The sequence below is a fragment of the Brassica napus genome, chromosome C6 (assembly GCF_020379485.1).
Source record: "Brassica napus cultivar Da-Ae chromosome C6, Da-Ae, whole genome shotgun sequence".
NCBI classification, from domain to species: Eukaryota; Viridiplantae; Streptophyta; class Magnoliopsida; order Brassicales; family Brassicaceae; genus Brassica; species Brassica napus.
The window spans coordinates 43,616,108-43,635,722 of NC_063449.1; the positions used below are offsets into that span (position 1 = coordinate 43,616,108).

Here is a 19,615-nt window from a genome sequence, read left to right on the forward strand (position 1 = left end):
ACCTACTTATGCAATTATTTTGAACTAACACGTAAAATAGGCATTAAGGAAAAATTGTTATGCAAACGTAAGAATTTTTTAAGCGGGTGTAAAGAATGCTCAGAGTTTTCCAAAACGATAACTGAATTAATAAAAAGTCAAGTGCCTTATAAAGGCTTACAAAGAAACAGAACTGAAACAGAGCTACCGAAACAAACGGACATTACGTCCACAAACAACTAAGGCCACTAAAACCTATTTCTTCGACAACTAACTTTGACAAATAACAGAATATGACCAAGTCATTTAATTGAGAACTAACGAACTTAATAAACTCAACATTCCCTCCCTTGAACTAAACCCTTTGACAAGGTTCAGTTCAGAATCCCCATTCCAAACGCTGCTCTGATCTTCTGAAACGAGGCCAACTTCAATGATTTTGTCATTACGTCTGCCAGTTGCATCTCGGTTGGACAACAGACCAGCTTGATGATCCCCTGCTTGGATAAGTCCCTCAAGAAGTGATAACGAACCCTGATATGTTTTGATCTTCCATGCATGACTGCATTCTTGGACAGCTTTATAGTAGACGTGTTGTCGCACAATAACACTATCTCTTCAGCTTGATCGTGACTGATTTCCTCTAATATCCTCATCATCCATATAGCCTGACACGCAGAAGTATCACCTGCTACATATTCAGCTTCAGTACTCGAAAGAGTTACAATCGGCTGCTTTCTTGAGGACCACGCTACAGCTCCTCCACTCATCAAAAATACATAACCTGATGTACTCTTGCTATCATCTATGTCTCCGGCGTAGTCACTGTCAGTGTAGGCTATGAGTTCGCTTTCTTCTCCTCGTTTGTACCAAATCCCATACTCCAAAGTGCCTTTCAAGTACTTCATGATTCTCTTCACAGCAGCAAGATGTAACTGGGTTGGATTTGACATGAAACGGCTAATGAGGCTTACCACAAACATCAAGTCTGGACGTGTAGCGGTGAGATACATCAAGCTCCCCACCATTTGTTTGTACTGTGTTGAGTCGATCTTCACACCATCTTCATCTCTGCCAATCTTTTGTCCTGGAACAATTGGATTGTTCACCGAGTTGAAACCTTGCATCCTAAATCGATCAATTACTTAAGCTGCATACTTCTTCTGTGAGATGAAGATTCCATCATCTCTTTGTGTTACTTCTATCCCCAAGAAGTACTTCATTCTGCCCAAGTCTGTCATATCAAACTCCCTCTTCATGGAACTTTTGAATTCTTCCAGCATCTTATCATCATTTCCAGTGAACAGAAGATCATCAACATAGACACTTACAATGAGTATTTTACCTCCATCTCGCTTGAAGAACAAGGTTTGCTCACTGAGGCTGCTCGTGAAGCCTTCCCTAACAAAGTGTGCTTCAATGCGGCTGAACTAGGCTCTTGGTGCTTGTTTCAAGCCATAAAGAGCTTTGTGAAGCTTGTAAACCATGTGTTCCTTGCCTTGAGGTTGCTCCACAAATACCTCTTCTTCCAATTCACCGTGTAAGAATACTGAATTGACATCAAGTTGATGCACTCCCCATCCTCTTTGTGCCGCCAAAGCCAAGATCATCCTTACAGTATCCAGACGAGCTACAGGCGCAAACACCTCCGTATAGTCTATCCCATATTCTTGCGCATAGCTCTTAACAACCAGTCTTGCTTTGAATTTATCAACCTCTCCCAACTCATTGAGTTTGGTTTTATAAATCCATTTCACACCAATAGCTTTTGTTGCGTCTGGAAGCAGGGTCAGTGACCATGTTTGGTTTCTTTCGATGGACTTGATCTTTGCGTCCATAGCTTCTTTCCACTTCGAGCACTTGACCGCTTCATGAAAGCTTGTAGGATCTGAGATGATCATGAAAGCAAGATGTTCCACCTCAATGCTCGCCATGTTAGCTTCATCTTCTGCATCAGAGAGATCATTTCCTGAGGTGTAATCGACTGCCCAAACTGGTGGTCTCCTTACTCTTCCCTATCTTTCCTCTGCTACTGGAGCATTCTCATTCACGTTTGCTTGAACTTCTCCTGCTCCACCTACTGCATCTATCACTGCATCGTCTTCCCTTCTCTCATTCTCAGTACCATTGTTGTCAGTCTTCCATTCAAGCTCTGTTGATTCGTCTTCATGAGTGTTGTTATCCCATTTCCACTGTTTGTCTTCTTCAAATACTACATCCCGGCTGATGTGAAGCTTCTTTTCTATTGGATCATACATCTTGTACCCCTTAGACTCATTGCTGAACCCGAGCAGAATGCATTTGACACTCTTGTTGTCCAGCTTGGTGCGTTTCACATCAGAAACATGGACATGTCCTATACACCCGAAGATCCTGAAATACTCAACAGAAGGCTTTCTCCCACTCCAAGCATCTTCAGGTGTCATGTCTTTGACTGCTGATGTAGGCGATCTGTTGAGAACATGGTTTGTCCACTGCACTGCATCTGACCAGAATGTCTTTGGGATCTCCTTCTCAGTTAGAACCATCCTTACCATGTTCATGATTGATTTGTTCTTGCGTTCTGCAACGCCATTTTGCTGCGGAGTATAGGCAGTCATCATTTGCCTTTTGATGCCATGGTCTTTGCAGTACTCATTGAACTCTCTAGAGTTGTACTCTCCTCCCATATCCGTCCTTAAGCACTTAATGAACACGCATGTCTGCTTCTCAACAAAAGACTTGAACAACTTGAAGTAGTGAAAGGCTTCTGACTTCTCAAGTGCAAAGTAAATCCAAGTTTTTCGAGAGAAATCATCAATAAAACTGATCAGGTACCTCTTCTGAGAATGAGATGGTGGAGTGATTTGACCACACAAGTCCGAGTGAATGAGCTCCAATTTCTCAGTTGCTCTCCACGTGCTCTTCTTTGGAAAAGGTACCCGATGTTGCTTCCCTTTCAGGCATACTTCACATGCTTTCTCAACTTGCTCAACTCTGGGAAGACCGATGACCATGTTCTTGTTGTGCAAGGTGAGCAACCCCTTGTAGCTGAGATGACCATACCGATGGTGCCACATTTCGGCTTGCTCTGAGTTATCAGTCTGCAAGCATTGTTCTTCTCCCTCCGCGTTGGTGTGTGTTTCAGTGATCAACACATACATCCTGTTTGCACTCATGATGGATTCAGCAATCTTGCCTTTGGTAGGATGAAAGATGCAACATTTCTTTTGTGTCCCTCCCTTAAACAGCACATCCAAACCCTTCTCTTGCAGCTGACCAACGCTCAATAGGTTGTTCCTCAGATCAGGAACGTAATAGACATCACTCAGCACATAACATACACCTTGCAGCTTGATCTTCACGGCCCCTTTTCCACTTACATCGAGTTTGTGATTTTTTCCAAGCTTGACACTATGTGTGAATGTTGTGTCCAAGCTTGAGAACATGCTTCGATCTCCACACATGTGATTGGAGCATCCAGAATCCACAAACCACGCATCACTCCTCTTTGTACCATTGAGTTCTATATACGCCATCAGTAAAACCTCATGTTCTTCCTCTATCTCCGCATAATGAGCCTCATTCTTCTGATTTAGACACTCATATTGGTAATGTCCAAGGTTGTGGCATCTGTAGCACTCGATCACAGCCTTGTTGAAGGAGAGTCCTCATCCTCTGCCTCTTCCACGATATGAACCTCTGCCCCTTCCTCTGACATTGAAGGCTTGATCTTCTTCTTCATGGCTCGTTCTCTTGAGCTTTTGTTCATGAACCGCCAAAGAGCTCTGTAGCTCATCAATGGACATGCTTGTCGTGTCCTTTGATTCTTCAATCGAGATCACTACGTAAGTGAATTTCTCTGTCAACGTTCTGAGAATATTCTCTACGATCTTCGAATCAGGCATGATCTGACCATTGCTTCTCATTTTGTTTGAGACAGTCATCACTCTCCCAAAGTAATCATCAATCTTCTCGTCTCCCTTCATAGCCAGCACCTCAAATTCTCTTCTCAGTGTGTTGAGGAGAGATCGCTTCACTCTTTCATTTCCACCAAACTTCCTCTTCATCGAATCCCATATCACCTTGGAGTTTCGACGATCCAGGATTTGCTCAAACACGGTTCGATCAATTGCCTGAAACAAGTAGTGTTTCACCTGATGATCCTTCATCTTGAGATCCTCCAGATCCTTCCTTTGAGCAGCAATAACTTCAACACCTTCTGCTGGCTCAGAGTAACCCTCGGCCACCATGTTCCATAGACCCTTAGCTCGCAACAGATTCTCCATCAACTCGCTCCAATGATCATAGTGACCATCGAAGTGTGGAATCTTCGTAAGCGTCTTATCGTCACCCATGTCTTTCTCTCTCTCAGATCACTTTGCTTTTGCTCTGATACCAAATGTAAAGAATGCTCAGAGTTTTCCAAAACGATAACTGAATTAATAAAAAGTCAAGTGCCTTATAAAGGCTTACAAAGAAACAGAACTGAAACAGAGCTACCGAAACAAACGGACATTACGTCCACAAACGACTAAGGCCACTAAGACCTATTTCTTCGATAACTAACTTTGACAAATAACAGAATATGACCAAGTCATTTAATTGAGAACTAACGAACTTAATAAACTCAACAGCAAGTGGTACTTTAATAGATTCAAATCTGATTCCGGTATGTCTCGCTGGTTGTCTTTGCTTATTCAGTACTAGTGTACTACATTTACAAGGGACGAGCAAGGCTATTATTACCAGCTAATCCAAGTCCGACACAAACGAGGGAAAATGGTCCACAAGTTATCTTCACTTAGTGCACTGTACAAGTTCGTAGTTTCTTACTATATTTTTTTTTGTTTTTCAGCGTCATAAAAGCAACTATTATTTTCCATTATTTGTTTTTTTTTTTTTTTTTTTTTTTGGAACATATTTTCCATTATTTGTTAGTTTTCGTATTTCGTAGTACAGGAATGAAAAAAAACAGTTAAATTTTAATATATTGATTCGCATGTAGATGACTCATAACTCACGAATACTATTCGTTGTAGCTTGTAACTTCAATACCACTCGAAACGAGAGCCTTTTTCGCATTCACTTCTCCTCGTTTTTGAGTATTGTTTCGGATTCTCCGCAGAAAGGTCAACGACTCTTTTTTATCAAGTAGGTCATAACTTTTCTTAATGCTGATAAAGTTTTGGATAAGGTTTTTTTGTTCGGGTAATCAGTTTTTGATAAGTTTTTCAACGATTCTTGACTAACTCAATGTTTTTCCACACTGCTTGCATCAACTATATATAAGTATATAATATTTTTGGCAAAAGAGAATCTCAAAGATATTTATTTAAAAATGAAAGAATATTAAATGGTATATTTAAGTATTTTAGAGAAAATTGACAGGTAGACCAGATATCAACAAGATATTTACAATAAACAGAAGAATTCATATTACGCTGAATTACGCTAAGTACATCGTGGAAGTTAAGAAATGATGTGCGCGTACGTACTGGCAGAAACTGCCAGTGAAATCCACAAATTTTGTCCCCACCAATTGTCTGAATTTACAATATTATTTGTCAAAATAAATATCAAAATAAATATTTAAAACTTAAAGAGAAACAACACGACCCCATGTGAATATCGGTATTTTTCTTCTTCATTCTTTTCTAAGGCCAATAATTTAGAACAAAGTTGGAACTAAAATTCCACAAAGGATTTTCTTTTTTTTTTGACAAGGGGATTACCAAATGAGCTATCGAATCTTTAACAAAGGATACTATTACAAACTTTATTTGATTGTTTTGAGTTCGCATTATCTTATTACTAAGTGTTTTACCCGCACATGCAGACATAATTCTTTTATAAATACGTATTAAAGATCAAAAAATTTAAATCAAACATTCAATTTATATTATTTTATTAGTCTTTCAATTTATACTGATTTATTAGTTTTTCAATTTCTTAATTTTCAACTTTATTGATTTAAAAAACATTATTTTCTAGATAACAACATAAATATTTTTTATTTTAAAATATGTTGTTATCCTTAACCAGTTTTTACTATATTAATTTATAAACAATTATCTAACTAAATAAAAAATATATATAATTGTTAATATAACGTGATGTTATTAAACCAAAATTTTGGAATTATCATAACCTACAAAATCTCAAAATAAATTAAAAGCACAAAAAAATTAGTCTAAACTCAACTTTACATATTATATTAATCAAGCTAAATGAAAGTATTGATATATGTATAATTATATTGTGAAATACCTCCTATAATAACTAAATAAACACTCAAACAGACCAAACATGTTGACAAAAAAAATATATTAATATGTAATGTAGAAGATAAGAACATTTTCTATTTATTCTTATATTCATTTCTAAATGTTATAATAAATAAAAATACATTATAGTCAATCTCTATTTTTTTCAATAAAATAGAAAATGCTACGTTCCAATAAAATATTATTTCTTTATTATAATAGTATTTTTTAATAATTATAACTAAAAAATCATTTTGGAAAATATAGTTTTTACAAAAAAAATAGAATTTCATTTTTCTTTGCATAATATTTTTTACAGAAATTTTAATTTAAACAAAGTTATAATTCTGTGAAATTCTTGAAAAATTTAAAAGTAAAGAGAGTTAATTTTCAAATTTTATAAGGTATTTGATTTAAATAGAAATTAATCTTATGAAAAATTCTCTTTTGGATGCAGATATTTTGAAAATATTTTAAAAATATAGTTCCATTCCCAATAAAAATATTTAGGAAAAATAAATAAACATTACTGACAAAAAATATATATTAAATTTTAACTTAAATAACAAATAAATGTTATTCTTGCAAGTGAATAATAAAAAATAAATTTTCATTATACTAAAATATTTTTATAAGCCTATTTTAAATAGTATAATGATAAATCTAATTATTATATGTGCATATATACTATTAATTATAAAAATTAATAAGAAATAAGAAAGAAAGATGTAGATAAAAAATAATAAATCTATGAAATTATCTTCTACTTTTTTCCAAACACGTTTTCCATTATTTTTTTTAGATAATTTTTATAATATTAATTTTTAATCAGTTAAATAATTAATAATATAACTATACATTAAAATATCAACTAACAACCAGGTAGCATTCATAAACAACCACATTTTTTGAAAATATTTTAAAAAGATAATTTCATTCCCAATAAAAATATTTAGAAATATAAAAACAAATAAACATTGCTGAAAAATATATATTAAATTTTAACTTAAATAACAAATATATGTTGTTCTTGCAACTGAATAATAACAAATAAATCTTTATTGTACTAAAATATTATTATAAGCCTATTTTAAATATTTAGTATAATGATAATTCTAATTATTATATGTGTATATATAATACTAATTATAAAAATTAATAAGAAATAAGAAAAAAAGATGTAGATAAAAACATAATAAATATATGAAATTATCTTCTTTTTCCAAACAAGTTTTCCATTATTTTGAGATAAATTTTATAATATTAATTTTTAATCATTTAAACAATTAATTATATAATTATACATTAAAATATCAATGAATTTAATCAATCTAATTAAAATTGTTTAAGTAAACTAATGATTGGTCCTAAAATCATTGAGAACATTACAAGTAAGCAAATTCACTTTTGCTTGGAGGATGGACTCGAATCAAAATACAGCATCCCTAAGAATCTTTACATGGCCAACTGGCTCAACTCTATATCGACCCTATAGATGATTGATATCCCTGTGTTCATTGAAACTATGATCATGCCATTGGTCCAACCCTGTTTTTACCACCTACTCTACTTTGAAAGTATATGCGCATGTGGAAAATTATATATCTACAAATCCACTCATATTCATCGTAAGTGGAAAATTACCCATGTATATGAGGATTAAAAAGAAAATATTTTCATGCACTATTTAAGATTCGATTAACTTAGTGATTATACAATAAATTCGTCACAAAGGACAAGAAATATATGTTATGGATTACGTTAATTATATGATTCACTCCAAAGAAAGCTTGTTATGATTTAATCTTATCCAGTAAGTATGGTTTCGTCATAAAATTAGCTCTACTTTAATTTCGTTACAGATACAATAAATTAATGGGCAAATCTTCAAAATAGCACATTTCTAAGTTTATATCACAAAAATAGCACTCCAAAACTAAAATGACCAAAATAGCACCTTTCTAAGTTTATCATTTGAAAATTTTAATTTTTTTATTTTTCAAAATTTGAAATCTTATCCCCAAAACCTCATTTCTCAACTCTAAACCCTAAACCCTAAACCCTAAACCCTAAATCCTAAACTCTAAACCCTAAACCCTAAACCCTAAATCCTAAGAGCATCTCCAATGTACACCTCTATATTTTTCTCTAAAATAGAGATCTCTATTATAGAGCTGAAAATGCTCAAATGTATGTATCTATAATAGAGTTCCTCTATTTTAGAGGAAAATATAGAGGAAAATTATTTTTTGCTTCTATATTTAGAGGTAGAAATATCATATCTCTATATTTTCCCCTATAAATAGAGGAACTCTATTATAGAGGCATACATTGGAGCATTTTCACCTCTATAATAGAGTTTCTCTATTTTAGGGGAAAATGTAGAAATAGAAATAAGGATGGGTTGGAGATGGTCTAAACCCCACCCTTTAACTCTAAACCCTAAGTTTGTGACTTTTGATAAAACATTAAGTGCTATTTTTGTGACTTTTGACCTTGAGTGCTAGTTTGTGAACAAAAACTTGATTTAGTGCTATTTTTGTCTTTTTCTCTAAATTAAACTTGAAAACAATTGTGCTTGGAAGCTCGAATAAACGACACGACTCGGGCGGTGCTAACGTTGACAGTATAATATTAACCAAGTGACGAGATATCACAGTCCCACTTGGTCAAGAACCTGGGTCAATCATTGGAGACCAGTTAGCACGTTAATAAAAATTCAATAAGATTCCTCTTTACTTATTTTTGTTTCAGAGTTTAACTAAATATAAAAATCTTGTTCGGTTCTCTCTAATTATGAATAATTGGTATATACCAGAAAAGTTTGGAATGTTTGGACAGTGTTCATATGATATTTCTAAACTCTACAGCAGAAAAATGGAAAAGCATAATGAAAGAGACAAGACCTCAGACAACACATGAGTTGAAGTTGATGTTGCTGATATCTACACTTATAAATGTCAAGAGCGAGTTATGCAAAATTAAATAAATTATTACGTTTCAAAAAATATCCCAGAGTTTTACAAGTATTATGCAATTTGAATTAAAAAGTCAGTTTATTTCACGATTAATTCTTAATTGTATAATAAAAGGTACTCTCTCTGTTTCATTATAAGTGTCGTTTTAGGTTTCAGAACACGGATTAAGGAAACAATTAATTTTGTACATTTCCTATAAAAAAATACTATTACCTATACACCTAATCTTATTTCAACCAATAGAAAAATAAATTTTGCTTAAAATTAATAAATTTTGCATTGAAAATCGAAAACGATACTTATTTTGTAACGAAAAAAATTCTCTAAAACGACACTTAATATGAAACGGAGAGAGTACTATTTATTATTTGTATTCAGGAATGGTATACACGGAAAATTATACTCCATCCGTTTCATAATATAAGTAGTTTTGGCTAAAAACGCGAAAATTAAGAAAATTATTATGTTTTTAAAAAGTATTTTATAATAAATAGGTTAGATATAATTTAACCAATAAAAAATAAGTTTATTTAATTTAATTTGTCACACTGTATTCAATAAATGTAAAAGTTACTTAGAAATACGAAAACTACTTACATTTTGAAACAAAAAAATTTCCCTAAAACTACTTACGATATGAAACGGAGGGAGTAATGTATAAGAATTTGAGAGTCAAATGATATTTCCCAAGACAAGCATTTTGTCTCTACGAATTCTTTATTTATTTGTGTATTTAATTGTTTCATTTCTTTTTGGGTAGATTGTACATGGAAAAACACTTGTAATTCTATTTGCGTAAATATGCTGTCAACCAGAATTTAATTTTCAACATTTTGAAATCTATCTTTGCTATAATGGACTGCTCAGCTTTTATAATAAGCAGTATTAAATCACGCATGTAATACTTTTTTTTACTAATTAGTAGTAGTATTCAATTACAATGAAATCTTGTTTACAGACACATAAATGATGCATCTATCTATATAAATTAAATAAAATTATTTATTAATTTTATTTTATTTTAACGATGTCATCTCAGTAAATAAAAAATAAGAGTGCACATGTTATCGGACATTTCAAAAAAACAATCAAAAATGATTTTTATTCTTTTCTCATTTGAATATATATTTTAACATTACATCAAATAGTCTAAAAATATGACTATATTTAATAATATATTTTAACTCAAACCAATTACAATTTTAAAAATTATAAATAAAATTTTGAATCAAATTTCTTAAAATAATAGAATTAATAAATTTTGTTATACTAATTTATTAATATTTTAACAAATTTTTTTTTTTAGAAAATTAGATAAACTCGATAATAAATATCTCTTGTATTATTATATTGCATTACTTAATATATTTTTAATAATTTATATATATCTATATATTTGTTTGTTTTGTAATGAAAATGAAATGTCTATCATCTATAATTTATATTAATGTGAATAAACTGAAGATATGATTTTTTTTATTATTTTATATCATAAATAAAATATATTAAAAATAACAGAAATGATAATTTTATATTAAATTTTTAAAGAATATTTAAGAGAAATACATTCATTGACTAAATTTTATTTAATTCAAATATAGAATAAAATAATATTTTAACATTTTAAATAAAACTAGAATATCTAATCTTATATATATATATATATATCATATATTTTACACGTACATGTTATTTAATTCAAATATATAATAGATAATATTTAGCATTATATAAACTTAATTTGTTTTAAATAAAGCTATAAAGTCTAATAGATATAAATATAAAATTATATTTTTAATAAAATATCCTAAGTGTTAGTATAACATAAATCAACTATATACAACGATGTCAACATACTAATCATATTCTAAAACTTAATTATTATCATGTATTTTAAAAATATATATAATTGCTTATTTGGATAATATGGTTTCTTTGGTCTTTAAATATACTAATATTTTATGATACAAATATTTATATGTATAAACAGTAAAAATTAGTATCAGGATATTTCTTATCTAATTTAAAGATTTTTGTTATAATGAATTAACTTTTTAATTTTATAGTAATTCTAAGAAAATATATAAAAGAACAAAGAGTCCTACGGAATTCAAAAAACATATAAAAGAGAAAAAGTTCCATTATTTCAGTTTGAAAACATCATCATACTTGCTATTAAAGTCGAAGCAAAACAAAAATAAGTATACTTAATTTTTTTTTTTTCATTTGCTAATCCATCCGTTAAACTTTAGTTTTATATGATTAATATGTATGGGTACGTGATTAGATCAAATTTTTATTTTTTCAAGTAAAGGCAAATTAAAAAAAAAATATCGAGGAATAAAATAGTTTTAAGTTTTGACAACTGAGACCCGTTAATGCCCTACCTGATGACCCCCATGATGCTACGGAAAGGTATACCGTATCCGTAAACGTCATGCAAATAAAACCTCCAATCATAAACAGACCAACTGGGCTTGATTTGCAATTTTGGTTATTGCGTGCCAAAATTTTAACTTCAAAGAGTTTTGGAACCAAATACAGACAATGTTTTTTTCCATGTGAAATCTTCACTTGCACAGTTATACGAATGATTGGCACATGGTGATAATTCAAAGTCCTATTCTTTTGCCTTTTAAAACGTAAATATTTACTCGAAATTATGAATAATTAGTTATTTCAACATGCATCACCATACGACCGGCCACCGTGTGCTACATTTGATTTTTTTTTTTGTTCAAAAGCATTCAAGATATGTATAGAACCATAAAAGACTCTAAATATATATATTATTTCATTTTTGTGGTGATAAACCACAAACGCAAATTTTTATAAATATGAAATTGTACGGTTTAAATACGAGCAACATGAATATTATGGATGAATACAGTTATATATTTAAACTGTTTCGTAAGATAAAATTGTTCTATATTTAGAGTATTTTTTTATTGCTATCCGTAGAACAAAAAACACGCTTTTTACCAAGAATTCTTCAACAAATTATGAATATTATGGATGAATTACTCAAAGGTAAATATGTCTCGAAAGTAAATGGCAACCCGCAGTACTTGGGCTAGTGGTACTTGAGGGGAAAACCCCCAATACGGTACCCGCAGTTCGAGTCCCGCTGGCCACCCGGACTACGGTTAAATCTCAAGAATACGTGGAGTGCCGTGGGCCTCGCGGGAATAGTCGGTTGACTACGATCGCCGGAAACCCGCGGTTACCTAAAAAAAAAAAAGTAAATGGCAACCATAGGATAATCTATTACTTATTCACAATAGATACTCTCTAATTATCTTTTCCATCTCACTGATATTAGACTTTTATATTTTGCTTTAGTTAATTAAAGTGATGTTTTGCTAATTTCTTTGCCTTATTTTGGTTTCTAAATTTAGGTATATACAAATTTCCAAACTCATAAACAAGAGTATAAGAAAAACATGCAAACCTAAGATGCAGCTGAGAGAAAAAGTTATCTTAGACATTCACTTGTAATGTAAAAGTTACTTCCTCTATTTGGTAAATTGTGTTATTCTAATTTATTTCATATGGATTAAAAAATGATAAAATATAGTAGTATATTTCTATTTAATGTACAATTAATAAAATGTATATATAAAATTTATTAGTTATTCAAAAAGTAAATAAAAATAAATATGTGAAATTGTATTAAAATGTAGAATGCTATTATTTTTTCTTTAAAACAGTAATTTTAAAATGACACTCTTCGAAAAGTAAAAGAAATAATATTTTCTTATGAATTACTATTACGTTGGGATTCTTAGAGCACCATTAACCCTAGCACCCTAAATGGGGTGCTTAATTTTTTTTTTTTTTGGTTCTTTTTTTCTGATTTAAAAAAAAAAATTAAAAACGAACCAATCGCGGACCGCCACGTATCAGTGGGGTCCGCGAAACAGTGCTAGCACCGGTGCTTAATTAAGCAGAATAAGCACAGGTGCTTAGTTTTTGCGTGGATCCCATTCACTATTATATTAATTTTTTGCTAAGCATCCCTCTCTAAGCATCCCCGTTAATCATGTTGTTAGGGTTTCGATCACAATTTGCCATTATTTATTACATTTATGTATTCATTATAAAACTCAATTAGTATTTCCTGGGGAAAGAATATTTATGTCTTACAAAAGTTCTGGCCTATCTGTAATTTTGTCTTGGGAGCTACAAAACTCCAAATTCGGTTTATCATATTAAAATTATAATTATCCTTTTCTAATAGAACCACGCGATCCAACCAATTGTATTTTAATATGTATGTGGATATTAGCAATACGTTGGAATGTTTTGGTTTCTAAAAACAGGACCGTATTCTGCAATTATGATAACTTGATAGATATGAAAATTTGGAAATCTGTCAAATTTTTGATTTATATAGAGTATTACTAATTAATTACATAAATTCTATTAAATTTGGTTAAAGCTTTTTTTTAAATCATGTAATATATCTAATATTCCTCAATACATGTTACATATACTTGTATAGTTTTTACGTTTTTAGCAAGGAAAAAGATTCAGAAGAATATTATTTAGGGTTTGTGCGTTTCAAGGTTACTGCGACATGGGAACGCGACCTGCAATCTGTGCAGCGACTAATCGCAAATCGTAACTTTTTGTTTGTTTACTATTTCAACTGCTCGTCCTATTAGTCACAAGTCCCTATTTCATATCGCTAAAAAGGTGAGTGACTAAAAATCAAAATTTTCGTTGATCTAAGACCGGTTATCAGATCTTGCGACAATCAAACGGATAATATTTAGTTGCATCAACCTCGAAACGAACAGGCCTTTTTTTTTTTGAACAACCAAACGAACAGGCCATTAGTCAAATTTGGTTTGCAAATCTATTGTACTTTTGTGCCTGTATGAAACCTATTTGTACTTTTGCAATTTATAGTGATACTATTAGAACGTCATTCTGAGATGGAACATTCTTTAAGAATCGACCGACATGTACATTGTTGTATATTAATGCAACTTTGATTTTTGTGTTCAAAAAAAAAAAAAAAAAAAAAAAAAAAAAACATGGTTATACCACGGGATCCATTCATTTTATATGCATATAGCTAGTATGTATCTCCGTGACACCGATATTCTAAGAACATATCCAAAAAAGAACTCTATTTTGAAGTTTCCAAAACTTCATATTTAAAATTTCAATGTGTTTTTCTCCAAAAATAAAACTTCAAACCTAACTTCAAAATTATTTATATTTTACACTATGGTCCTTATATTTGTCATAGTTGATGTAAATTCATAAAACTTCTATAAATAACTAGTACATATATATAAATATTACATAAATATTAATTAAAAAAATCTTATACTAAGATATAAAATTATAAATAAAAGTACATAATTAAATATTAAACTGCAAGCAAATACTACATTATTGCATAAAATTATTTCCGTAATGCTCTCATATATGATCAACTAGTGCATTTCGAAGTAAGAATTAATTCTCTTTATTTTTTATTTGTAGATTACGAGCCAAAAATTGTTGAAATTGGATATCCTCATAATATACCCGCTGATAGTTTGATATCATCAAACGAAAAAATCCTTGATCTTTTAAACGAAAGTAAAACAAGCAGGCAAAAAAGTCATGAGATGATTGAATTACGACTACAAAATGAAGCAAAAAAATTAGCTTTTAAAGTAGTAAAAGAGGAAAATAAAATATTGCTAAAAAACTTAGCTTCTATCGATAATGTTAATATTCGTGAATACATTCGATCTGAACAAGAAAGAATCGTACGAAAAAGACGTCAAGAGCAACAACAACAATCATCTTCGGTTACACGAAATTTGTTTGGGTAGCATTTTGGAGATTTAGGAGGTTCTGGAGCAAATTTACCAGACTATTAGTGTTGTTATAATATTTAAATTTGAGTAATAATTATGTCTTCATGTGTCTTTTTAATAAGTTTTTATTATGGTTTTTTTGTAATATTCTTGTTGTTTAATTCTAGTTTTAAAATATTATAAATCTTGTTTTAAAATTTTTATTTAATTTCATGTGTAAAACTTAAATTTATAAAACAAATTTGAAATATTTATGAGATATAAAAGTTTTAAGGAATAAAATAATAAACAAAAAAATATTTAAGAATTATAAATATGATGTATAATTGTAAGGACCAAAATGCAAATAAAAAAATGAAACTTCAAATTTGAAGTTTTGAAAAGTGAAACTCTATATTTGGAGTTTCACTCTTCAAAACTTCAAATCTGAAGTTTTGAAGTTTTTTTTTTTAGAGCAAAAAACTCTATATTTAGAGTTATAGAGTTTCTTTTGGAGATGCTCTAAAGTAATCGATATATACATATTTTTTTCGGGAATATGTTTTTTTAAGGCTATTATTTTAGTAGTTCATAAAATATATATAACAGACTAACAGAGTAAGAGTATGTAAATAGATTAGTCGGTTTGGTATCTCAGTATAAGAGGTGTGATCAATGTAAACTGACATTTTTAATCAGAAATTAAACATATATCCATCTTCTCTAACAATATATTTGATTTTACATCTGTGTGGTTAATTAATATATTAAGACTACTTTGGTATCAAAAGATTAGTACATTGTTACCATTACTCTAGTCTCTAATACAAGTCTCCTAACATGTTTTTAGCACACACAAAAAAAGTCTCCTAACATGTTAAAATAGCAATTTATTGTTGCTGACAGTATCCAACATAAGAAACTTTTAATATGCAACACGCAATACAATGATGTGTGATTAAACAAAATTAAAATCTCAGGATGCTCTTAGGTTCGCAACAATCTGTATTTTGTATACTCTACAATATTTAAATCTCAGATATAAATTTGATTCCGTAGAAGTTTTTATTTATTTGCCGCATAATTTATTGATAGTAGTCACGGACAACATTCTGATATTTTTTAATTAAAAACAAGAATCTAGTGAGCTGTGAATTCCGTCGTCTGGAAGACCAAATTGATCAACATGATACTTAAAAATACTCTTTCCGTTCCTTAAAATTACATATTCTAAAAAAAAAAAATTGTTTCAAAAAGATCCATATTTTATATTTTCAATGCATATTTTATTAATTAATTGCAAACTTCAAAAAACTTAATTGCACTAGTTAAATTTTTATTGGTTTAAAATTATGGAAAAAAAAGATAAACACAAAAAACTATGCAAATTTAATGTGTTTTATTAAGATGTGTGAAAAATCTAGAATATATAATTTTAAAAAACAGAGGTAGTATTCATTTTGGAAACATGCATTTATACTATTTGTTTTGTTGTTGCATAATGATAAAATAAAATACATTGTTTGTCTCTTTTGTGAATTCATTAATTTGGTCTTTCTAATTATCGTACCGTCCCATTCTCAATTCGATCAGTCAATCTGTAACGCCATATTTTGCAACCCTAAATATATTTATTATTATCCTTGAATTATTCGTAAGAGAATTCATCTAAACTGAAACACTCTTATTTAGGCCTGAGGCTTATTATCCGAGATCTGGATTCGATCTGAGATCCGCTCCGGATCTGCTCCGAAAATAGGATATCCGGGGTGTCCGGATCCGAATTCGGATAATAAAATCTTGGATCTGTCCAAACCGAATCCGGATCCGGATATCTTAGTTTTTAGGTCCAGATATCCGGATCCGGATCCGTATTTTTAAAACACATTAAATTTTTAAATTTCATTAATATTTATATTTGATATATTAATATTTATACATGAATTAATCTTATATTTTAGTTTTTATAATATTATAGACATATATAAATATAAATATTATAAATATTGTATACATATTTAATTTATGTAATATATTGAAAAAATAGTATTTTTTTTAAAAAAATATTATTTTTAATTATTTTTACGGATCTGGATATCCGCAGGTAATAGAATATCGAGACTGATATTCGAAATCCGGATATCCGAAAACCACGAATCCGGATCCGGATATTAAATCCATGGATCCGACGGATCCGAATATTAAATCCACGGATCCGGGTACCCTAAATTTTTCGGATATCCGGATCCGTCTCAGTTTTACTTATTAAGACAACTATAAATAAATAAATATATATACATATAATATTATTTGAGAAATCAGTTTCTTATGTGTCACTATCACGTTAATTTTTACCATGGTTAATTACAGAAGAATCTTTAATGACTAAAATATTATATTTAATTGGCATTATGAAAAACTATTTAATAATTTTTTTTTTTAATTTTAATTTTAATTTTTTTTGTTTATATTTTGCAAATAAAATATATAATAAAAAGGAAATATTCATATAATAAAAAAATTATATTTACAAAAAGGAAAGAAAAAATATTTTATGTTAAAAAATAAACATATATTTAAAACATAATACTAAACAGCATAATATATGTTTTAAAATTGATGAATTTTTTTTATTTATATCAATCTTTTTTCTCAGATTATTAAAAAAAGTAACTTAAATAGCATATACTAAAATATCGTTGAGGAACTTAAAAATATTTTATAATTTCTACTATTGAGATGTTTATTAATTTTTGTATAATTTCTTTTGGTTATATTTTAAAATTTTCACATTCATTAATTAAACTATATATATAGAAATTTACAGACTTTAATCAAACCTAATATACGACTAAAAATTATTTAAGGCTTAATAGTTTTATATATTTATACAACATAATATACTTCTAATAAGAATGCATAAACCAGTAGGAAATTTTATGCTTAAGGTTATTTATAATATTTTTTAATTTATATTTTATACATCTAAAGTATAAAGTTACTTAGAATTTTACAATAAAAATATTTTGTAAATATTAATATCCGTTCATGAGTTTTCATAAATTTTATCGGTATTGTTTGTTTATAAAACTTGGTACCTATCATCATTTCAGTTTTTATACTATTTCTGCAAATCAACAAATATCAAATTATACAAAAGAATTTTAAAAAGTACACACACGTATTTAAGAGGAACTGGACTAATGTAGTTTAACTAGAATAAAAAATAACTGTGCTTTGATTTGAGGAAATATGTGTAGCTTAATATAACCCACAAAATGAGTAATTAAAATATCTAACTTTTTATACTCATAATGATAAGTCTAAATACAAAATAACAAAAAAAAATCAAAATTTTAATCTATTTCAACACAAAAAATATAGTTATACTTTAATAAGTAATACATTTTAACATATGACTAAATGTTAAATATCCAAACTACATGTTTATTTAAAATAAAATAATATTATTTATAATAAATCGTGCATACAAATTACAAAATAATAAAAATTAAAATATTAAAAAAATTAATATATTTATTTAGAAACAGTTATGCACGAGAAAATCACCTTGTATATATATATAATTATATATAGAGAAAAAACGTCGTTGTGGTGGTGCCCGTGATGGATCGATGAATCTAAATAAATAAAGCTCACTTCAAATTCAAGATATTTAAAGAGCACAATGCAATTTTTGTTTACACTTTTCTAAACCGATGGTTCGAATAATCTTTTTGGTGGGCACCAATTTTATTAATAGCTACGATTAACAGCACCGGTACGTATTGTTTATTTCGGTAGTTATAAATTATCTTAACTTTTCTTAGTTGGCTATAGCGGTCTACCTCTGGGTGTAAAGTTAGATATATTAGGTTTCTTTGTCATTTTCTTATATATCATAATTCGTTGAACGTTTTTCTTTCACAAATAGCAATATACAAATTACAATATATAGGATTATACAATATAATCCGTAACAGAAAACGTACATAAACAGAGTTTCCTTGGAACATGGTATGCAAAACAATTGCGCAATGAACTGAGAGCTTATCTAGATGCACTAGTTCCTTTATTAAAGACTTATAGTTACATATCGATATCGTAAATTAGATTAAGGTTAATATGTCATGCATTCGTCATGCTAGAACAAACAAGGAGGCAATGAAAATAATAGAATAGAACAAGGGTCTTGACTCTTCTAAAGATCAGAGAGAAAAGCTTGAATGAAGAAGATAACTTTAACTTTACTTTTGTTATTCAACTTGATCCAACGTTACATCATCGTTTCCTATTTATATACAAGATAGATCTTATCCTCTTAGTTTGTCAGCATGTGACAGCACATGAGGTAAGGCATTCAAATCTGTTGGATGTACCGATGATGTGAGCTGGAGCCGTCGTACATCGAGAGCTCCTTTGAACGTTGAATGTTGACGACTTTACCGTTGGTGCTAAAGTAATGGGCTTCACCTTTGCTTCTTCATGCTGGGCTATCTCAGTCTGGCCCAGCTTGCTATTACTCCCCCTCACACTTAGTGTCGTCAGAAGTGAGACACTCAGTTTGTTCCTCAACCGATAGAATGCTTCCTGGCTCAGAGACTTTGTAAAC

At 29.8% G+C, this 19,615-nt stretch overlaps 2 protein-coding genes across 2 annotated transcripts; both read right to left on the bottom strand.

Moving 5' to 3' along the window:
* Window positions 1-353: 353 nt before the first annotated feature.
* LOC125588551 (secreted RxLR effector protein 161-like) lies at window positions 354-1,106 on the bottom strand. The gene has a single exon (XM_048759955.1). The coding sequence runs from the start codon at window positions 1,104-1,106 to the stop codon at window positions 354-356; it is 753 nt and encodes a 250-aa protein (XP_048615912.1).
* A 2,523-nt stretch (window positions 1,107-3,629) lies between these two features.
* Window positions 3,630-5,202, bottom strand: LOC106373751. Its single transcript, XM_048761359.1, has one exon. The coding sequence runs from the start codon at window positions 4,314-4,316 to the stop codon at window positions 3,630-3,632; it is 687 nt and encodes a 228-aa protein (XP_048617316.1). The 5' UTR covers window positions 4,317-5,202.
* Between the last annotated feature and the right edge of the window lie 14,413 nt (window positions 5,203-19,615).